Source organism: Abramis brama (assembly GCF_963993115.1).
Source record: "Abramis brama genome assembly, chromosome: 9".
Lineage (NCBI taxonomy): Eukaryota > Metazoa > Chordata > Actinopteri > Cypriniformes > Leuciscidae > Abramis > Abramis brama.
The window spans coordinates 887,501-910,289 of NC_139971.1; the positions used below are offsets into that span (position 1 = coordinate 887,501).

General features: G+C 41.5%; 1 protein-coding gene across 11 annotated transcripts in view; it reads left to right on the top strand.

Annotated features, from left to right (window-relative positions):
- The window catches only part of ppfia1 (PTPRF interacting protein alpha 1), an 81,682-nt gene extending 60,605 nt beyond the window's left edge, over positions 1-21,077 (top strand). For 6 of the 11 annotated variants that reach the window (XM_084123618.1, XM_084123622.1, XM_084123614.1 and 3 more), the window contains 6 exons: positions 4,922-5,019; positions 5,101-5,276; positions 8,183-8,251; positions 8,325-8,484; positions 13,032-13,096; positions 19,732-21,077. In XM_084123618.1, the coding sequence (XP_083979744.1) occupies positions 4,922-5,019; positions 5,101-5,276; positions 8,183-8,251; positions 8,325-8,484; positions 13,032-13,087 (559 nt within the window). In that variant the 3' untranslated portion in view covers positions 13,088-13,096; positions 19,732-21,077. The remainder of the gene's footprint in view (positions 1-4,921; positions 5,020-5,100; positions 5,277-8,182; positions 8,252-8,324; positions 8,485-13,031; positions 13,097-19,731) is intronic. The other 5 variants (XM_084123613.1, XM_084123621.1, XM_084123619.1 and 2 more) reach the window with 1 other exon arrangement.
- The last annotated feature ends 1,712 nt before the right edge of the window (positions 21,078-22,789 follow it).

The following is a 22,789-nucleotide window of genomic DNA, read 5'->3' on the forward strand; positions in this document are numbered from 1 at the left end:
AAACATAAAGGGAGTCAGTCTAGGACAACTCGAGGTATCGCACACCGGACGCGCACTTTCTCAGTTTATGGCCAGCAATATTGTTATGTTTAAGGACATTATGAAATTAAGATAATGCCTGTACTATGTTATGATTGTACTGTACAATTAAATACAATCGTTGCTAAGTCTGCAGCCTGAACACTTTACCTCAGAGCGTCCGTTAACTTAATGAATTGACAATATCACCTGAAAATCCGATAACATCAGCAATTTTCATTCAAGCAGCTGATTTCTGTGAATGAATGTAAAACTAAATGTAGCCTATACTGCAGCACAGAGTGAAGTCAGTATATACATTAATGACGATTTGAGACAAATAAATGTACATTTAATGTAAAACTATGTAGATGGCGCTCTGTGGTGCGGCAGGATTTTGAACACGGTCCTGAGCCGTTGCTGGGCGCCGCGGACAGGCGCCGACGGTGTGTGTAGCGCTACGTACACTCATAGAGAATAATGTGTTCAAATTTAAAAGACGTGGCGCTGCACGTCCGGTGTGCGACCCCTTTAAATTGACCATTTCAAATAAACATATTTGTGCCTTCAGACAGTGATATTGCTGGGTGATGGCGCCGCAGATGTGCAGTCATGTTGGAAGTGTTTCCGTTTGAGTAGGCTACACGTGTAAAACAATGCTTGCACACAGTTATTTTTATTGTTTACTGTTTTTTCTTCCTCGGCACTATACTTAACGGCAAAACCGAAATGTCCCCACACCACGGATTTGAAAGACGCCGGCGCTTCCTCGTACTGTAGCCTCACTTCAACACCGCTCACCATGTTAAAGTGTGGAATGATGGTTAAGCGCCCCCTAAATTTAGAGCATAGTGATTGAATATTTACTCTCGGGGAATTTCCTTATCAGCTCGTAGACTTACAGGCACACACAAACAGTCAATTCGGAGAGAGAAATAAAACGCACATAAATTATTTAAACGTAAAACCGAAAAAAACGCAATTCACAAGCGCGTATTGAACCGTGGATGTCGTACCGAACGGTTCAATATTATATTGAGAATTGTGGCATCCCTAATACATACATACATCCATGTACATACACACATCCATATACATACACACATCCATATACATACAAGCATGCATCAATGCAGACATACATACATGCAGACATACATACATGCATACATACATCCATATACATACAAGCATACATACATGTATAAAAGCATACTTGCGTACATCCATGCATACATACATACATACATAAATACATACATACATATATATACATACACACATACATACATCCATATACATACAAGCATACAGTGAGGAAAATAAGTATTTGAACACCCTGCTATTTTGCAAGTTCTCCCACTTAGAAATCATGGAGGGGTCTGAAATTGTCATCGTAGGTGCATGTCCACTGTGAGAGACATAATCTAAAAAAAAAAAAAGAAAAGAAATGTATGATTTTTTAACTATTTATTTGTATGATACAGCTGCAAATAAGTATTTGAACACCTGAGAAAATCAATGTTAATATTTGGTACAGTAGCCTTTGTTTGCAATTACAGAGGTCAAACGTTTCCTGTAGTTTTTCACCAGGTTTGCACACACTGCAGGAGGGATTTTGGCCCACTCCTCCACACAGATCTTCTCTAGATCAGTCAGGTCTCAGTATATTTTCCTGCTTTTTTGTCCTTAGCCAATCACATGCCTGATGATGCTACCACCCCCATGCTTCACAGTAGGGATGGTGTTCTTGGGATGGTACTCATCATTCTTCTTCCTCCAAACACGTTTAGTGGAATTGACCCTTCGCAGGGAGCTTGATTGACAGGCGATCTAACCAATCATAATCCACCATCCGCCATTTTGTCCGACAAAGCAGTCAGGAGAGATAGCAGATTAACATGGGAGAATTTGAACTTGAAAAACGGAATGTACTGACGCATTTCCACGGTTAAAACAACATTCCTTCTTATGTTCATTCATGTTTATTTGATGCTATAAATTAACTAGAAGGAAGAGATGATTGGTTCACGAGCAGCTTTAACTGATGCTCTACAGCGATCTGTCAGACACATTTAAGAGCCACAAAACGGTATGTATCGTTTAAATTTCTTTTAAAAAATGACCAAATTTGAAAGGTGAGACTTTGTTTAATATGTCTAATATCAAAAGTAACCGAAAAGTAACCTGGTCTGTCCTGTCTGTCAGCGTGCTGTCAGTCTCCTCTCTGCTCCGCGATGTATTTTTCACTGCGTGAGAACATGGTGTGGCGTGAGAGCAGCGTAGCTTGTCGGGCATAGCGACAGTAACTAAGGGGGGCGGGTCTTTGCGAAGGGTCAATTATGACCAAAAAGTTCTATTTTGGTCTCATCTGACCACATGACTTTCTCCCATGACTCCTCTGGATCATCCAAATGGTCATTGGCAAACTTAAGACGGGCCTTGACATGTGCTGGTTTAAGCAGGGGAACCTTCCGTGCCATGCATGATTTCAAACCATGACGTCTTAGTGTATTACCAACAGTAACCTTGGAAACGGTGGTCCCAGCTCTTTTCAGGTCATTGACCAGCTCCTCCCGTGTAGTTCTGGGCTGATTTCTCACCTTTCTTAGGATCATTGAGACCCCACGAGGTGAGATCTTGCATGGAGCCCCAGTCCGAGGGAGATTGACAGTCATGTTTAGCTTCTTCCATTTTCTAATGATTGCTCCAACAGTGGACCTTTTTTCACCAAGCTGCTTGGCAATTTCCCCGTAGCCCTTTCCAGCCTTGTGGAGGTGTACAATTTTGTCTCTAGTGTCTTTGGACAGCTCTTTGGTCTTGGCCATGTTAGTAGTTGGATTCTTACTGATTGTATGGGGTGGACAGGTGTCTTTATGCAGCTAACGACCTCAAACAGGTGCATCTGATTTAGGATAATAAATGGAGTGGAGGTGGACATTTTAAAGGCAGACTAACAGGTCTTTGAGGGTCAGAATTCTAGCTGATAGACAGGTGTTCAAATACTTATTTGCAGCTGTATCATACAAATAAATAGTTAAAAAATCATATATTGTGATTTCTGGATTTTTTTTTTTTAGATTGTCTCTCACAGTGGACATGCACCTACGATGACAATTTCAGACTCCTCCATGATTTCCAAGTGGGAGAACTTGCAAAATAGCAGGGTGTTCAAATACTTATTTTCCTCACTGTACATACAAGTATACATGCATACATAAAAACATACATACAAGCATACATACATACAATCATACTTACAAGAATACATACATACATACATACATACATACATACAAGCATCCATGCATACATACATACATACATACATGCATACATAAAAACATACATACTTACAAGAATACATACATACATACATACATACATGCATGCATCCATGCATACATACATACATACATACACACATTAGGGGTGACCCCAAATAGTCGAAGATTCGATGCTTCGATTGGAGGAGCCTGATTCGACTACCGATCTCACGGTCGAATCTTCGCAGAGGTGTTATGAAACGAGGATCATGCCACTTTGGCTATATGAGGGCGCTCAATGTCTGATTTCACATAGAACTACCGGTTTTCTGTCAATACGTTAATATTCAGCCTATTATGATAATGCTGTATATAAAAATGTGCATAGAAATAAGCTTTTAATAAATGGTGCGTGAATAAATCCAAACACCCGCGTCCGCGTGACAGATTTAAGTTTCACTTTCAATCCGTGACCGACAGAGGAGCGTCTTGGCGGCAAGGATTTAAATCTTTAAAATAACAATGTCTGGGATAAGAAAATATAAAGTGTGGATGTACACCGTCAGAAAGGATATTCTCCAAGGCTGGATTTAGCATCAGGAAAACCATGATCGCACTTCTGCCGGCCAACGTTAACAAGTTTCACGTTAGAATGTATTTTATCCGCGCGCACAATTTGAAAAGACTCCAACGGACACAGACAGAGTGAAAGACTGGATTTGTTCTCTCGATCAGGTAACGTTAGGGTACAAGTGATTTCAAAACTTTTTAGCCGGTTCTAATTTGATTTTTGGATGCTGTGAGTGTGAACATTTTTAGCTAAAAGACTGCCTCTCCAGTTTAGCATTTTGTTTCTGCAGTTAAAAAGACAAAGTTGAAAATTCTGGCTACTATCGTTATTTTAATAGTTTCTTTATTTTTATTTTATTTATTGATCTGTCGGGGTTATCTAATCTAACTATTTGTGGCTTGTGTTTTGAATATATGTTCCCCTGCACTTTAGGCATTTTGCACACATTTGCTCCTCATCTTGTGACTTGATTCTGATTTATTTCGTTTTGTATTTTTATTTATTAGAAAGGTATATTCTGTTCTAATTTAATTTAGTAAATTAACTGTTTATTTTTTCTATTTATCGATGTTGTGGTGTATAGAGCCTGCTCGCACAGGTAATTTAGCCGATTTAATTTGATTTGTATGTGAAATGCAAATCCTGTATGTGGCCTTTCTGGAGTTATGTTATTTCTTAGTTTTATTGATCCAAAATGTTTTTATACATTTTCTTCTATATCTTTGTGTGATTTTCTGTACATCGCGGCTTTGAAATGTTAAAGCCCCGCCCCCAGCCCCAGCCCCCATACACATGATTCGACTATTAGTCGACTATAAGCAAGACATGACGATTCTGATTCGACTATGAAAATCCATAGTCGGGGACACCCCTAACATACATACATACAAGCATCCATGCATACATACATACATACATACATACATACATACAAGCATACAGGCATACATGCATACATACATGCATACATAAATTGAATGGCATTTGCCTGCTGAACCCTACTGGTGTATTTTACGGGCTGACTCCTCCTCACTGTGTGTTTGTGGTGCTATCTCTCTCTCTGTAGGAACAGTTTTCAGTGCGGTGTAATGTGTTTGAGACGACTGAACTATGACCGGAAAGACCTTGAGCGAAGGCGTGAGGAGTCACAGGTTGATGTCAAAGGTGAGCGCTTGTTGTTTTTCTCCTTTATTTTCTGCTCTGTGTGGTCGTGTTGTGTCCTTTAACGCTTGTGTGTGTGTGCAGATGTGCTGGTGTGGTCGAACGAGCGCGTGGTCAGCTGGGTTCAGGCCATCGGGTTGAAGGATTACGCCAGCAATCTTCTGGAGAGCGGTGTTCATGGAGCGCTCATCGCCCTGGACGAGTCCTTCGACCACAACGCCTTGGCTCTGCTTCTGCAGATCCCGACGCAGTGCACACAGGTCAGACACAGGTCACAGGTCAGACACAGGTCAGAGATCAGACACAGGTCAGAGATCAGACACAGGTCACAGAGATCAGACATAGGTCACAGGTCAGACACAGGTCAGAGATCAGACACAGGTCACAGAGATCAGACACAGGTCAGAGATCAGACACAGGTCAGAGATCAGACACAGGTCAGAGATCAGACACAGGTCAGAGATCAGACACAGGTCACAGAGATCAGACACAGGTCAGAGATCAGACATAGGTCACAGGTCAGAGATCAGACACAGGTCACAGAGATCAGACACGGGTCCGAGGTCAGACACATCACAGAGGTCAAACACAGGTCACAGGTCAGACACGCACAGCTCCTTATGCGTTTGGAGTCGGACACGATAACCTGCAGTTCACGTAATAGGTAGTCTTCTACTAATGTTTAAACAAATCAAGTGCAAAATGTAAATGTATATGTAGTACATGATGCAAACATTGTACAGAGTTCGTACAAGGTGCGTAAAGTGCTTGATTTACTAGAATTTGACTTTTGGAAATTTAAGTCCTGGAAAACCATTGAAAACATCCATATTTATGAAAAGGTACTTGAAAAGTGCTTTAATTATTGAAAGAAAAATTTAAAATTAGTGTGTATTTTTATCGATAAAACAATCTTTTCACACAAAATAAATGCTGCAGCCTGTCTGATATAGATATAGAGCCATTTTGCATGGCTATGAGCGTGATATTGCTCATATAAATATCCTAGTATATGATAAAGCTTTCATTCTTCAGGTCAATCAAATATTAATGGAAGGAAAAAAATCTGTTTGAATATCTTTGTCGTATACTTTCAATGGTTAAAGTTAGGGCTGGGTTTTGACACAGATTTCACAATTCGATTCGATTTCGATTCACAAGCTTGCGATTCGATTCGATTTCGATTACGATTCGATTCGATTCAATATCGATTATTTTGGATATCAGGTACAATACATTGTAAATTTTCTCAAGGAAAACTGGAAAATAAAAGGGAAAAAAATTATTGTAAACTATGGGAGTCAGTTGTAGCCTATAGGCTTCATTAGTCTACTATAATATTGAAGATAAAAATTAACTGATTTGTATACAAACACTTAAAATACACTTATTTATTTTTATAATAATAAAGTTATATGAAAATATAAAAATTTAAATGGTGGCTGTCATAAAAACTTTCCAGATTTATTCAAACATGCATTAAATATTGAAGAACAATAAAAATTATAAACAATGATTATGTAATATGGTGCATATATTTAGCAAAATGCTCCTCTCTAGAGTTAATTTTTCTAGCTGACTAACGAGTTTATGGTCACTGGATATGGTTTTTCTGAGGTAAATGTGACGTTACATGACATTGTTTACTAACGTCTTTCCACGGTTGGAACACTGATTGAGCGATTCCATGTGACATGATACGGACTTCGATAAGTTGTAGGCCTACTCTATCTTTTAACACACTTTCAGATGCTCATTCGTGTTTATCTCGCGCTGTAACTGGTGTTATTAAGGCAAGAGAAGATCATGTGCGCTCCGCGTTGCTGCTTCTCTAGAGCTGAGCTGCGCCAGAGCGATCTCACGCCACAGCGCCAAAACGGTAATTATGTTTTTGAATTTCGTAAGAAAATGGACGTAATTTGAAATCTGAGACTTTGTTTCATATCAATAATAACAAAGCACAAAGATTATTGCGATTTATTGGATGGGATGCACGCATCAATGTTCCATTAATTCATCAACTGAAAACAGGATGACTAATCGATTCTTGGGATTTAAGAATCGATATTGTTTCGTAAAAATGAGAATCGATTAAAATCGAGAAATCGATATTTTTTACCCAGCCCTAGTTAAAGTTACTAATGGCGCTTTTCCACTGCATGGTACGGTACGGCTCGGTTCGGTACGGCTCACTTTTGGCGCATTTCCACTGCATGGTACGGTACGGTACGGCTCGCTTCGGCTCGCTTAAATGGTACCACCTCTGTTGAGGTTCCAAGCGTACCGTACCGATACTAAAATGTGACGTGAAAACACTGCAGATCACTGATTGGTCAGACAGAATCATCACTACCAGCGTCATTGTATTTACGACACGATACACTAGATTTAAATAGCCAGTAGACAACAGCCAACGCTGTAGCGCCTGTTTTAAAAGTATTTGCTTTAAAAAAATTTAAAAAAAACTTCAAAAAAAGAAATGGCTGAATCGTGGTCAGTGGACGAGGTCGCGACGTTCCTCTCGTTGGTTGCCGAGGAGTGGATGGGGAAACACGGAATGAAAAATTCGCATTTAATATGATGATATCATGGCAGTAGAGACGGCAACTATAACGATCAGTCCCACCCACTTTGAAGCGGTACTAACTGCAGTGGAAAAGCAACCGAGCTAAAGCGAACCGTGCCGTACCGAGTCGAGTCGTACCACGCAGTGGAAAAGCGCCATAAGGTCATTGCATGTGCAGCATTTTATTTGTACCATTTTGTTGGTATTTAATAGAATTTGAAAGATAAAGATATTGTTTGATTAGTGAGATCTCTCATTGTAGTCTTTGAAAACCAAAAAAGTAGTGCTTAAAAAGTCCTTAAAAGTCCTGGAATTTCATTTTACAGTATCTGTACGAACCCTGATTGTAGTATTTGGCTCATTTTTGTTTTATTGCATTTTGTAATCAGATTTCAGAATTCTTTTTCCATTTTTGGTCCAATCCGATAGCCGAAATCCCATCCGATTTCATTTGAACAGCTGTGTTTGAATCAGTCAGATTTCAGTGATCATTGAACTCGTCCGTTTCGCTGTACTTTGACTGTTCTGTGCAAATAGAAATAGAATCTTTGACTGGTTGCGTTGGATACATTGTCCACTGACTGTGCCGTGTCCCCGCAGGCGCGAGCGCTACTGGAGCACGAGTACGGTCACCTGATCGGCGCTGGCACCGAGCGCAGACTGGACGAGGTGAGTTGAGTCTGGTTCATCAGTCTAACCCAATCAGATCTGAGCGCTTCACATCATAGCTGTTCCTCCGCAGGACGACGACAAGAACTTCCGGCGCGCGCCGTCCTGGAGGAAGAAGTTTCGGCCCAAAGACGTGCGCGGGATGAGCGTGAGCGCCTCGGACACGCTGCCGGCTAGCTTCCGGGTGAGCGCCGGCGACTCCGCTCTGATGGCCAAGAAACCGCAGCTGGACGGTACGTGAGCGAGCGGCTCCGCCTGTTAGCGCGTGTTACACGTGTGCAGTGTTGGGGGAACTCATTACAAGTAACTCGAGTTACGTAATCAGATTACTTTTTCAAGTAACTAGTAAAGTAATGCATTACTTTTAAAATTTACAACAAAATATCCAAGTTACTTTTTCACATTTATTGACTGACAGCTCTCCTGTCCCCATGTGGAGAGAAATAAAGTGAGGTGTTGTATTCGCTGTGTTAGCATGATGGTTATTGTAGTTCGACTAAATGTGAACATGCATTTACTCATCTCACTTGCACGAAATAAATTAATAAAAACAGTAAAATGCAATCTCAGAATTTTACGCAAAACTTTTATAATTAACTATATTAAATTACACAAATATACTTTATGTATTTAATTTCACTTTAATAAGGAATGTCTTTGCTGTTGACCTTAGGGTTAGGGTTATGATGATCTAATTTAACCATACTAAGCAAAAATGACTTTAGATTAGATTTAGAAGTAAGTGTTGAACTTCCTTCTCCTGTATCCTATTGTTCTTTAATCCAGAATTGCTGAAAGGTTTGCTTGAGCGGCGCCCTCTACTGTACTGTACTGTACTGTACTCTACCGTACTGTACTGTACTCTACTCTACCTCTACTGTACTGTACTCTACTCTACTGTACTGTACTCTACCTCTACTGTACTCTACTGTACTCTACCTCTACTGCACTCTACCTCTACTGTACTCTACTGTACTCTACCTCTACTGTACTCTACCTCTACTGTACTCTACCTCTACTGTACTCTACTCTACTGTACTCTACTGTACTCTACCTCTACTGTACTCTACCTCTACTGTACTGTACCTCTACTGTACTTTACTCTACGCTACCTCTACTGTACGCTACCTCTACTGTACGCTACCTCTACTGTACTGTACTCTACCTCTACTGTACTCTACTGTACTCTACTCTACTGTACTGTACTGTACTGTACCTCTACTGTACTTTACTCTACTGTACTCTACCTCTACTGTACTTTACTCTACTGTACCTGTACTCTACTGTACTGTACTCTACTGTACTCTACCTCTACTGTACTCTACTCTACTGTACTCTACCTCTACTGTACCTCTACTGTACCTCTACTGTACTGTACTCTACCTCTACTGTACTCTACCTCTACTGTACTCTACCTCTACTGTACTCTACCTCTACTGTACTCTACATCTACTGTACGCTACTGTACTGTACTCTACCTCTACTGTACTCTATCTCTACTGTACTCTACTGCACTCTATCTATACTGTACTCTACATCTACTGTACTCTACCTCTACTGTACGCTACCTCTACTGTACTTTACTCTACTGTACCTGTACTCTACTGTACTGTACTCTACCTCTACTGTACTCTACTCTACTGTACTCTACTCTACTGTACTCTACCTCTACTGTAATCTACCTCTACTGTACCTCTACTCTACTGTACTCTACTGTACTGTACTCTACCTCTACTGTACTCTACCTGTACTCTACCTCTACTGTACTCTACTGTACTGTACTCTACCTGTACTGTACTCTACCTCTACTGTACTCTATCTCTACTGTACTCTACATCTACTGTACGCTACTGTACTGTACTCTATCTCTACTGTACTCTACTGCACTCTATCTATACTGTACTCTACATCTACTGTACTCTACCTCTACTGTACGCTACCTCTACTGTACTCTACCTCTACTGTACCTGTACTCTACTGTACTGTACTCTACCTCTACTGTACTGTACTCTACTGTACTCTACTCTACTGTAATCTACCTCTACTGCACTCTACCTCTACTGTACTGTACTGTACTCTACCTCTACTGTACTCTACTGTACTCTACTCTACTGTACTCTACCTCTACTGTACTGTACTCTACCTCTACTGTACTCTACTGTACTCTACTCTACTGTACTCTACTGTACTCTACCTCTACTGCACTCTACCTCTACTGTACTCTACTGTACTCTACCTCTACTGTACTCTACCTCTACTGTACTCTACTCTACTGTACTCTACCTCTACTGTACTGTACCTCTACTGTACTTTACTCTACGCTACCTCTACTGTACGCTACCTCTACTGTACGCTACCTCTACTGTACTGTACTCTACCTCTACTGTACTCTACTGTACTCTACTCTACTGTACTCTACTGTACTGTACTGTACTGTACTGTACCTCTACTGTACTTTACTCTACTGTACTCTACCTCTACTGTACTTTACTCTACTGTACCTGTACTCTACTGTACTGTACTCTACTGTACTCTACCTCTACTGTACTCTACTCTACTGTACTCTACCTCTACTGTGCCTCTACTGTACCTCTACTGTACTGTACTCTACCTCTACTGTACTCTACCTCTACTGTACTCTACCTCTACTGTACTCTACCTCTACTGTACTCTACATCTACTGTACGCTACTGTACTGTACTCTACCTCTACTGTACTCTATCTCTACTGTACTCTACTGCACTCTATCTATACTGTACTCTACATCTACTGTACTCTACCTCTACTGTACGCTACCTCTACTGTACTTTACTCTACTGTACCTGTACTCTACTGTACTGTACCTCTACTGTACTCTACCTCTACTGTACTCTACTCTACTGTACTCTACTCTACTGTACTCTACCTCTACTGTAATCTACCTCTACTGTACCTCTACTCTACTGTACTCTACTGTACTGTACTCTACCTCTACTGTACTCTACCTGTACTCTACCTCTACTGTACCTCTACTGTACTCTACTGTACTGTACTCTACCTGTACTGTACTCTACCTCTACTGTACTCTATCTCTACTGTACTCTACATCTACTGTACGCTACTGTACTGTACTCTATCTCTACTGTACTCTACTGCACTCTATCTATACTGTACTCTACATCTACTGTACTCTACCTCTACTGTACGCTACCTCTACTGTACTCTACCTCTACTGTACTTTACTCTACTGTACCTGTACTCTACTGTACTGTACTCTACCTCTACTGTACTGTACTCTACTGTACTCTACTCTACTGTAATCTACCTCTACTGTAATCTACCTCTACTGTACCTCTACTCTACTGTACTCTACTGTACTGTACTCTACCTGTACTCTACCTCTACTGTACTCTACCTCTACTGTACTCTACCTCTACTGTACTCTACCTCTACTGTACTCTACTCTACTGTACTCTACCTCTACTGTACTGTACTCTACCTCTACTGTACCTCTACCTGTACTGTACTCTACCTGTACTGTACTCTACCTCTACTGTACTCTACCTCTACTGTACTCTTATCTCTACTGTACTCTACATCTACTGTACGCTACTGTACTGTACTCTACCTCTACTGTACTCTATCTCTACTGTACTCTACTGCACTTTATCTCTACTGTACTCTACATCTACTGTACTCTACCTCTACTGTACGCTACCTCTACTGTACTCTACCTCTACTGTACTTTACTCTACTGTACCTGTACTCTACTGTACTGTACTCTACCTCTACTGTACTGTACTCTACTGTACTCTACTCTACTGTACTCTACCTCTACTGTAATCTACCTCTACTGTACCTCTACTCTACTGTACTCTACTGTACTGTACTCTACCTCTACTGTACTCTACCTGTACTCTACCTCTACTGTACTCTACCTCTACTGTACTGTACTCTACTGTACTGTACTCTACTGTACTGTACTCTACCTGTACTGTACTCTACCTCTACTGTACTGTACTCTACTGTACTGTACTCTACCTGTACTGTACTCTACTGTACTGTACTCTACCTCTACTGTACTCTACCTGTACTCTACCTCTACTGTACTCTACCTCTACTGTACTGTACTCTACTGTACTGTACTCTACTGTACTGTACTCTACCTGTACTGTACTCTACCTCTACTGTACTGTACTCTACCTGTACTGTACTCTACTGTACTGTACTCTACCTCTACTGTACTCTACCTGTACTCTACCTCTACTGTACTCTACCTGTACTCTACCTCTACTGTACTCTACCTCTACTGTACTCTACCTCTACTGTACTCTACCTCTACTGTACGCTACTGTACTGTACTCTATCTCTACTGTACTCTACTGCACTCTATCTCTACTGTACTCTACATCTACTGTACGCTACTGTACTCTACCTCTACTGTACAGGCGTAAATATGCATTTCCTTCAGCCTGAGGTTTATTCACTTCACTTCTGGTGTGAAAGGGGCTTAAAATTTGGCCAAAAATAGAATTATTTTTTTTTTGTTATTAAAAAACAAACAAGCAAGCCCAGGCCAGGTGAGAAAAAGTAACGCAAAAGTAACTAAGTAACGCAACTAGTTACTTTTTTTGGGAGTAACGCAATATTGTAATGCATTACTTTTCAAAGTAACTTTCCCCAACACTGGACGTGTGTGTAGCTTATGTCAGTGCTTATGTGCGTTTAACATGCTTGTGTGTGTGTGTGTGTGTGTGTGTGTGTGTGTGTGTGTGACTAATGCATGTGTGTGGCGCTGCAGGTGTGAGTGGAGTTCAGCGTCTGGACTCGGCCGCAGTCAGAACATACTCCTGCTGATCTAACCAGGTGAGCCTTCCTTACTCACATGATCTGAGCATGATGACCAGATACTCACGGCCAAGATCTCTAATGAACACTAATGCAACACTGCTGAGAGCGGCCTTTAGACGAATAATTCATGTCGGAATGTTGTTCCAGACTAGGAAGACCTTCGTTCATCTTCGGAACACAAATGAAGATACTTTAAATGAAGATACTTTGAATGAAATGAAATCCAAGAGGTTTCTAAACCAGCCATAGGCAGCAACGTCATTGACCTTTCAAGGGCCAGAAAGGCAGTAAAGACGTCGTTGAAACAGTCCTTGAGCCGGCGTTCTGGAACCCGGAAGCGCTGCACGGTTTAGCAGATTAGCAGACTGACATGGAGGATAAGAAATTGTTATAAGAAAGTCGTTATTTTTTGTTTGTTTTTTTGCGCACAAAAAGTATTCTCGTGGCTTCATGACATTAAGGTTGAACCACTGTAGTCAGATGGACTATTTTAACGATGTCTTTACTTTACTTTTCTGGGTCTTATAAGAGGTTAGGCTGTGGCCCGTGTGTGGTTCAGAAACCTTTCGGATTTCATCAGTTATTGCAGGGTTCCCGCGGATCCTTAAAAAGTCTTAGAAAGTTATCTTATTATTATCATTATTATTATTATTATCATTATTATTATTATTATTATTATTATTCAAATTTAAGGCCATAGGAAGTCTTAGTCTTATTTTTACTAATGAAAGGTCTTACATTTTTGATGACACTTTGACTTAGACGTATCTAAATGCTTTCCAAATTAAAACTAATATCTAATTAGCGTAAGTATTCTTTATTATTCTATCTTTGTGGATTTGCTTGTTCACGTGACAAGTCGCGTCATTCGCGGCAGCATATTAGCCTATGCCTGTCTCCTGCACGCGAGAGGAGGAGAAGAAAGTTGGTAAATGTCAGTTCAGCTGTAAGTTCATTGTTTATGTGCTTAGGAGTGTGCGATATTTATCGTCTATGATGATATTGTAATCATTGTTCTAACGATGTACGAGGCACTGTGAGCTGATCGCTTTTGTCTCTCATGCTTGCTTTCACTGCGTGATGTGTGCAGTTATAGGTTTGTCCCCAAATGAGTTTTTTGTCTTATATTTATATCAGAATATCACATATTTTTGTCTTTTATTGTTATATTAGAATATCACATGAGCAAGAGTGCCGTTTTCCTGTGCACAATTGCAAATGTGATATTTATTTTATACAACAGTTAAATTAACAATAAGTTAATATTGTGAGTTACTTTTTAGACACAATATTGTCAATATTGTTTGTTTTCCCTTTATTTCGCCCATGAAAGTTTCAAAATGAAACCGTAGCAGAGTCTCCATGCAACAGACAGCGATGATTTTTTGGACTAAAATCTGTGTTTTGAACGAATCATTTTAGCGATTCAATGAACAATCACTTGCTTTTCCTGAATGAATCAGCCGTTTGAACGAATCGGTGGAATGAATGACTCCCTCAACTCACTTAAGACAGTGACTTGCTGCCACCTACTGGTGGTTTTAGTTTCATATTTAAAGTAGCTACCCTTTAATTAAAAAGTTAAAATTTGAATTCCATATTTAAATATTGAATAAAAAATAACATTTATAAAAAATGTTTTATTAAAAACATTTAATAAAAATGTTCATTTCTGTCACTGCTGTGAACTGACCACTGCAAAGAATATGAATATCTTCGTGAGTCTGCTGTCAACAATAAACCGGCCTGGTACCAGTACAAAAACACAATCCGTAAAATATCATCTAATTATTATCAACAAAACTTTGAAAATATCGAGATATATTTTTGTCAATATTGCGCACTCCTAATGTACGGTAATAATTTTGATTTCTTCAGGTCTTAAAAAGCCTTAAATTTGACTGTAAAAAGTGTGCAGCAACCCTGTATTAGTTTTCAGATGTCATCCCTAGTAACTGGAACTCTTTTTATTATTATTTAAAGCATGCATACATGGGTCTTGTTAGTGCTCATTTGAATAAAGTTGACCTCACTGATGAATGTTGTTGCTTTTGTGGCCCAGAAACCTCCAGCTGCTTCGTGAACGGCCGAACTCTGTTCAGCATCAGCACACACTTTACACTCACTCCAGCTGCATTCGAGAGCTGGGCGATCGTGTAGAGGCCGAGCAGTGGCGGTGTAGTGTTCACGGCAAGGTTCCTCTGACTATCCTGAGTCTGAATTCTGTCTCTGGATGCGGTCGAGGAAAGCTCTGACGATATATACTGTATATATCTTTTTAAGCAGGACAGATCACGGCTCCCCCGAGGTGGGTGGAAGTGAAGTGATGGCTCTTGCATTGATCTGTTTTGGAGAGTGGCAACAAAGTTTGTCGGTCGAGTGAACTGGCCTGATCCAGAGAAGCTTGCGGGTTCTATTTGTCTCCTGTAGAAACAGTGCTGGGAACTCGCCTTTAGGTCTATCCAGATTGGGTAGAAATAACCCTGCAAGATAGCGGGTTAATTTTTTAAGTATGTTGTCAATAAAATAAATGTTCACCATACAAGGCCTCATGTGTTTGCTTGTCAAAACAATAAGAATGTATTAGAATCGCTAATCTCACAGTCTGTCCCGTGTGCTGACAGAGGAGGAAAGTGTAGTGATATGCAACATACAGCTGAGCGATGAAAAGGACGTGGGGTTCCCTAGGACTAGGTGATGCCTGGGAACCCTAGCTGTCTGCCTCGAGCCGCGATGACACGCGCGAACACCGTGGCTGCTTCAGTGGGGCTGTCGGCTGCGGCCTCTCTCGCGCGGAGTAACTGCAACTTCGGTGTCCGAGAGGGCTTCCCCAGTACTGAGGGGGGAAATCAGTGTTCTCCTCAGCTAAAATAAAAATAAAAGGCAATTCAGGTTTTGCCACAAACGAAGGTGGAGGAAGAGGTTTTTCAGTCACTAATTCCGTTAATAAAAAAACAGGGTTTTGCCCCTTATCTTAGATTTACAGCAGATGAACAAACACAATAAAAATGCTTGCAGTATGTCACCTGTTATGCCCTCTGCATCCTCGGGTATGGCTTACATCGGTGGATTTGCTGATGCATATTGCCACAATCCACCCGAAACAAAAATGTTCTGAGGTCTCCGTCGAGGGGCTTGCCTACAAGTTTTAGGTCCATATAGTGCTGTGCATATCTGCAAGATGTGCAGAAGCAGTGTTGGTCCTGCTGTGCCATCAGAGCATCAGATTGTTCACCTGTTTGAACGAACTGCTCCTGGCTGAAGACATGGCTATTCATTCTCCGTCTGTTAAATCTCGGTCTAGCTGGGGAGGCAAGCACGTTTTCTTCTTACAGTATTACGACTGCTGGGGCTCATGGCCTCGATAGCAGTAGTACAGCTGGATTCTCCTCTTTTTATGTGCAGTGTCGGCGCTGGGCGCTCGATAGCTTGCTGTAGGCTACGCGACATTTAAGCATATGTCGGTAGCGCCGTTGTGCAGACCCCGATACCCACGGTTCCACCCTAGGAAACCTCAATCTGTTGACAAGGAGTTTCCCTGGGCAGAGTTACATCATGTGTAGTATTGACAACAAATGCGTCACGCCACGAACAAGAAACTCTGTAAGAGGAGAGTGGTTAAAAAAAAAGAAAGAAAAAAGAGGAGAGTGGTGACACCAGTGCTGTAAGAGCGACACACAAACTTTTTGGAGTAGTTCCACTGATAATGAAACACTTGGCCCAACAGGGCAAACGTGTTATTCAGAATGAAAAGACGACAGCGGTCGTATATAAGCAGGCAAGGGGGTTCTCCCTCACTCCCTCACTTTCCCTGCTGAAAGCGGCACGGATGCTCTTGATACGGGGCAGACCGGCGTCTCCCCTGGATTGGCGTGTGCACACTGAAATAGTGACGCAGATCTGGGATCGGTTTTGGCAGGGCCGATGTGGATCTTTTTACGTTTGCAGAAAACACAGGCCTCCCGCTGTTTTCTTGATGATGGACAGGAGCCCCACTGAGGGTGAATGCCCTGTCGCATGTATAGCCCAGGTTGTACGCAGAAGGGTCTGACATTGATTTTGGTGGCTTCTTGCTGGCCAGCAAAGACATGGTACACAAGCATCATGTCGTTGCTGTTAAGGCCACTGTGGTGTCTTTCCCTATGCAGGGACCCAGATTCTGCACCCTCGGCCAGCACTGTGGTCTCTAGGGGTCGACCTGTTGAGGGAGGGAGAGTCTGATTGAAGCTACAAAACAGAGCGCTTGCATTTCGAAGTGAATTGCGTTGCGTTGAAGTAGCGAGTATTTGAAGTTTGTTGCGGGCGAAGATTTGTATCGCCGTATCAGCGCCCGATTGAGGGGATACTGATTTCTTCTCCGAAGCAGAGTCACTCCCATTCCACGTTGGAACTTTATTGGACAACCGTTGTGGCTTGTCATGAGCACATTAACGGTGCTGCGGCAAAGAGCGCATCTTTGGTTCCTTAAAGGGCCCAGGTATACAAATTTTTTATCGCTCTGTCTCTCTCACAGTTGAGTGTGAGCCTTTCAAAGTATACTCCTTTGGCTGCGTGGGTGGAAGGATGTTTTCTGCGCATGTGCACTATCTAGTGTGTTTGGTTTTCGAGTGCTTTGGTTTTCAAGTGCTCTTTCTCTTATTTAACTGGGGCTCCCGCCGCATCATTAAGTGGATGCTGCATACTGGGGTTGGTTGAGGAGAGACCCCTGACATGATTGTGAAGCGCTTTGGGTGTACGGCAGTACATAAGAAACGGGCTGTATAAATTCTTCGTTCATGTCACTCACACATGCGCTGTTGTGTGCGCACCTTCGCGGTCACAAACAGTGGGCTGCACACGGATGATGTGCGCGGACATCCGCAGACTCTCTTGATGGTGATAATTGTCACACAAACGGTGCTTTGGACAGTTTGGAGCGCAAGCCTTTCAGGGTATACTCCTTTAGCCATAAGGACAGAAAGACGTGTTCTGCGCGTGCACTTGCTAGGGAACTTTGTTTCCATATTCCATATTCCGCTACATCTTGTGCACAGTTGAGCGTGCGAGCCTTTCAAAGTATACTGCTTTGGCGGCCTTGAGCGTGGAAAGACTTGTTCGGCGTGCGCACTTGCTGGTGAATTTTGTTCCCAAGCGAGTAAGTCACTCATACACTCTGTTGTACGCGCACTGTAGACCCTCCTGACGCAAATTACGTCATGCGGATGATATACTTTGGGCTTTAAGGTCAGCGTTTTTAGGCTCTTTACAAAATGTAATAGTGCCATCATGACCTGATGGTAGACCTGGAGGCTGTGTGTTAACCTCCGTTTTGAGCCTTTAGAATCCTTGAATATAAGGATGCTGCCATGTCGTTGGGAAACTTCATGCGCAATTGGTGTATTCCTTTTGCACTCAATGTGCGTTTGGTGGTGTTGCGTCCGAACGCGGTGTATATGCCTAAAGTCATGTCAGGGGTGCGCTTTCGTTTGAGCTGCCCTGTAACTTCTCACACAGGAGACTTGCTTTGTGCCTGTGTGGGTATTATACGCAGGTACACTGTGCAGATACAGGCTAAACGCTCGTCTGACCACCTTTTGTCATGTTTTCCAACTCGGCCAGTGAGAAGCCGCTGTCTAAGCGATGTCTTTCATCTATGTTTTTTGAATTGTAGAAAGCTGTCTATAGCAGATGAGGAGTTGGTTCTGCCTGGAGTGTGTGTGCGCACTCTAGGGCAAGGAAATGTCATGGGCTTGGTTTCAGTTTCTCGTGCGGATGCCAGTTATAGGTGTCACTGCGCAGGTTTGTCCAGTGTACCGGCTAGATGTCACAGCGGCGATGGTCACTCAGTCTGTGCTCACCGCAGGGGTTCTTTAACCAGGGGCCATTGCTCTCTTGAAAAAGGGTTATGTGGCGGTTCTGGTCCCTTACGTTTAGTTCAGCGACTTGGCGGGATGTGAATATATGTCCCATAGTCATGTGTTGTACCGAGTTGACCGACTGATTGGGAATGTTGAGTTATGCATATAACTACTGTTCCCAGAAGGAGGGAAACGAGGTACAACACCTCTGGGCCGCGCAGTCGGAGGCTCGGTGAAGAGCTGGACTGAACATAGGGAATGACGCATACGACTGCATTTATATGGAAGAGCCCCGCCCACGTCGTCATTCGTCATTGGCCTTTCAGGCGTGAATAAAGGGGTCTTGAGCAGATGGCGCTAGAGCGCGATATCACACAGTCATGCGTTGTACCGAGTTTCCCTCCTTCTAGGAACCTTAGTTATATGCATAACTCAACGTTTTTAACAGTCACTTGTCGCCACCTACTGGTGTAACAATGTAATCGATACAATCTTTATTTGAAGCGTCAAGGTGATTTACTCAATTTGAATCGCTAGACATCAGTTTTTATCTGAACTATACACTTTTATCCCAGTACTTCTGTGATAATCTGAGTATTTGAACAGAAATGATGATACTGTGTGGTTAAAAAGACTGTTTGTGAAGTTGTTTCATGACATCTGCTCTCTCTGTTGATGATGATGATGAGGATGATGATGAGGATGAGGATGATGATGAGGATGATGATGTTGATGATGATTATGTTGATGTTGATGATGAGGATGAGGATGATGATGATGATGAGGATGATGATGATGTCGTTGCTCCCTCAGGTGACGCAGCTGAAGAGCACGATCCCCGTCAGGCTGGAGTTCCACATCATTCCTTTGGGTTTTTCCCGGTTCCAGACCCATAATCCCATGAGTCCCACGGGTTTATACTTCTATTTATTCCTCCAGTCTTTCTAACTCAGTGTTTCATATCAACTTCTGCTTGATTTTATCTCGTCACCTTTTAATTCACGCGTCCTAATCCAGTTCAACTCTTCTAGATGTAATTTATATATCACGAGTCCAGAGTATGTACATTTATGTTCCTAGGCATAATCTCATTTTTATCATTCTATATGAGTATTTTTATCGTATCGGCTACTTATTGATTTTGTTTTTAATCTTCCAGCTAAAAGTACTTTGTGTGTTTGATCTAAACTCTTAATCTTCTTTTGTCTCCCTGTTGATTCTGAGAAAGTAACCCGTGTCAATGGCATTGTGTGAATATCGGGGTCGGTTCATGTTTTATATCCTGTGATACCAAAATCAGACCCTTGGATAAGCCATACTTTGTAATAATTATGAGGGCTATTTTGAAAACATCTTTCTACAGATGAGATATTGATGCCAGGATTCTCTAGCATCCTTTTGACTGAAAGTCACTGTTTATCCATTCCCTTTGTGCTGTGTGTGTGTGTGTGTGTGTGTGTGTGTGTGTGTGAGAGAAAGTGTGTTAGAGTGAGTGAGTGTGCGAGTAAGAGTGAATGAGAGAGTGTGGGTGTGTGTAAGAGTGAGTGAGTTTGTCTGTGTGTGTGTGAGAGAGTGTGTGTTAGAGTGAGTGAGTGTGCGAGTAAGAGTGAATGAGAGTGTGTGTGTGTTTCTCAGACGGACCAATCCTCCAGTGGCCTCTCTCTCTCTCTCTCTCTCTCTCTCTCTCTCTCTCTCTCTCTCTCTCTCTCTCTCTCTCTCTCTCTCTCGCTCTCTCTCTCTCTCTCGCTCTCTCTCTCTCTCTCTCTCGCTCAAACCCTGTGATTCTCACCACTGTAATCAAGCCTTACATTTGTAGCCACTCCTTCTGTTTTCAACGACCCTTTTTGATATCGTATGTATCAGCCTTTATGTAGGAATTGTCATTTTTGGATGATATCAAAGGCACAGGCTGGAATCATATCCCAGTCTTCTTGATTTTGTAATTTTACGTTCTTAGTCACTTGTGTACAATTAAAGTCATGTTACTATCTTTTTATTGTCCTTTATTTAAATAAATCTTCTGGTCCTGTAATAGAAATAATGTACAGTCTAAGTACTTATGAACTATTTTTATCACAGTATTATTTATTTCTTTCATTTCAATAAAATACTGAAACTTATTTTCCACTGCCAATAAAAATAAGTCTTTATGAACATGATTTTTCCTGAATCTTTTCTTATTTGCTCTCCAAAGTCTTGTTTCTGCCCACTGGTTCATTTAATGCACAAGGTGATAAATGATCATTCTAGAACTATTATTCTATGAAAAAGCATCCGCTAAATGAATAATAGTAACATTTAGTTTACAGTAGTAGTATATGTTATACCGAATCTATGCTAAACGATACTGAATCTGTCCTCAGAGCGCTTCTGTTAGCTAGCGGTTTCAAACACCAGTAGTTAAAATTAACCAGAATGTTAACCAAAAAATAGGCCTAAAGGGAGAGAAGTTTTGCGCCGGGCCACGACTCTGTATTTCTCTGTGTAATTTGAAACATAAGAGACTCAAAAACACCCCAAAAGAATTTGATTAAAGTTTGACGCGTTGCCATGACAACAGTATTCAAGATATCACAAATCCTTTCACAGGTCTACTTCTGCGGTGTCGACATTATTCTGACAAAGTTTGAGGCAAATCAGGTAAAAATAACACTTCCTGCTGCCAGTTGGTGGCGCTATAACTTTGACTTTGACAATACTCGCATCCATGTGATCGGCCTCTTACAACAAACTCACTGCTGAAGTTTCATCAAGATCAGTTAATATATGCAGAAGTTATAACACACTTCCTGTTTCCATTATTTCAACATAAATTCGTTGCCACAGCCAAACAATTCGAGATCAAAATCCGCTCATAATTTAGCATCCTCAGTGTCTTGAGTTCATGCTTCTGACAAATGTGTGCAAAGTTTCCAGAGTTTTAGGGCTTGGTCCTCATAATGTGTTCGGAGATTAAGGCGATTTGTTTTCAGGCTGTCACTCTCTGAACTGCATTATTTTCCCAGATTAAAGCTACAATGTGTAATTGTTTCCGCCGCTAGCGGTCGCTAACCTCTTACAGTAACACAGGCGTAGATTGATGACGCAGTGAATAAGCAGAATCATGGAACTTGTCGTCATGCTGAAGGATCTAATAATGTTGATGGATGAGTGAATACACTGATGTGTTTAACATGCCTGTGGTGTGAAGCAGAGCGCGATCGCTAACGAGAGACAGATCTCAGCGCCACACGCGAGTCCCGCGGATATAAAGGACATTTCATTCTACCGAACTACACACAAGCGCTGAATAATACTCCGTTTACTAGACGAATGAAACGTGTGAGGGAACGCAGCGCTGTTTCACTGGCTCCCCAGCAAACACATTTACGTCTGTGGCACGTTGCATTTCTGCTATGGCAACGTCGCTGTCTACGTGCTCGCAACATTGTAACAACGTAGAATTGTAAGCCGCGCCAGGGCTGTAGCAACAGTGTTGCGCGACATTCAGCAACTGAGAGACGACGTTCTGACAATATTTTTATATGCTGCTATATCCCCCATTTAGCATTTTGTTAGATAATTATATACTTTTTATCGTTTATTGTTTATCTATATTATTATTTAATGGGGCTATCAACACCTGCAAGTGTACACTTTGAAGAGTAAAAATTACAGGTTTCGTTAATTCAACTTTATGAAAACTGCATCAAATTGCAATTCCAAAAGTAATACATTTGTGAAGAAAAAAACCCCGAAATAATCGAATATACAAATTTATTTTAAGTATAATAAATAAAACATAAAAAGCAAAGGCAGATCAGAACATTTAATGAACAAAACCGGGTCTGTATGGCAGACAGTAGCCGAAAGCCGGACGATATAGAGGAGC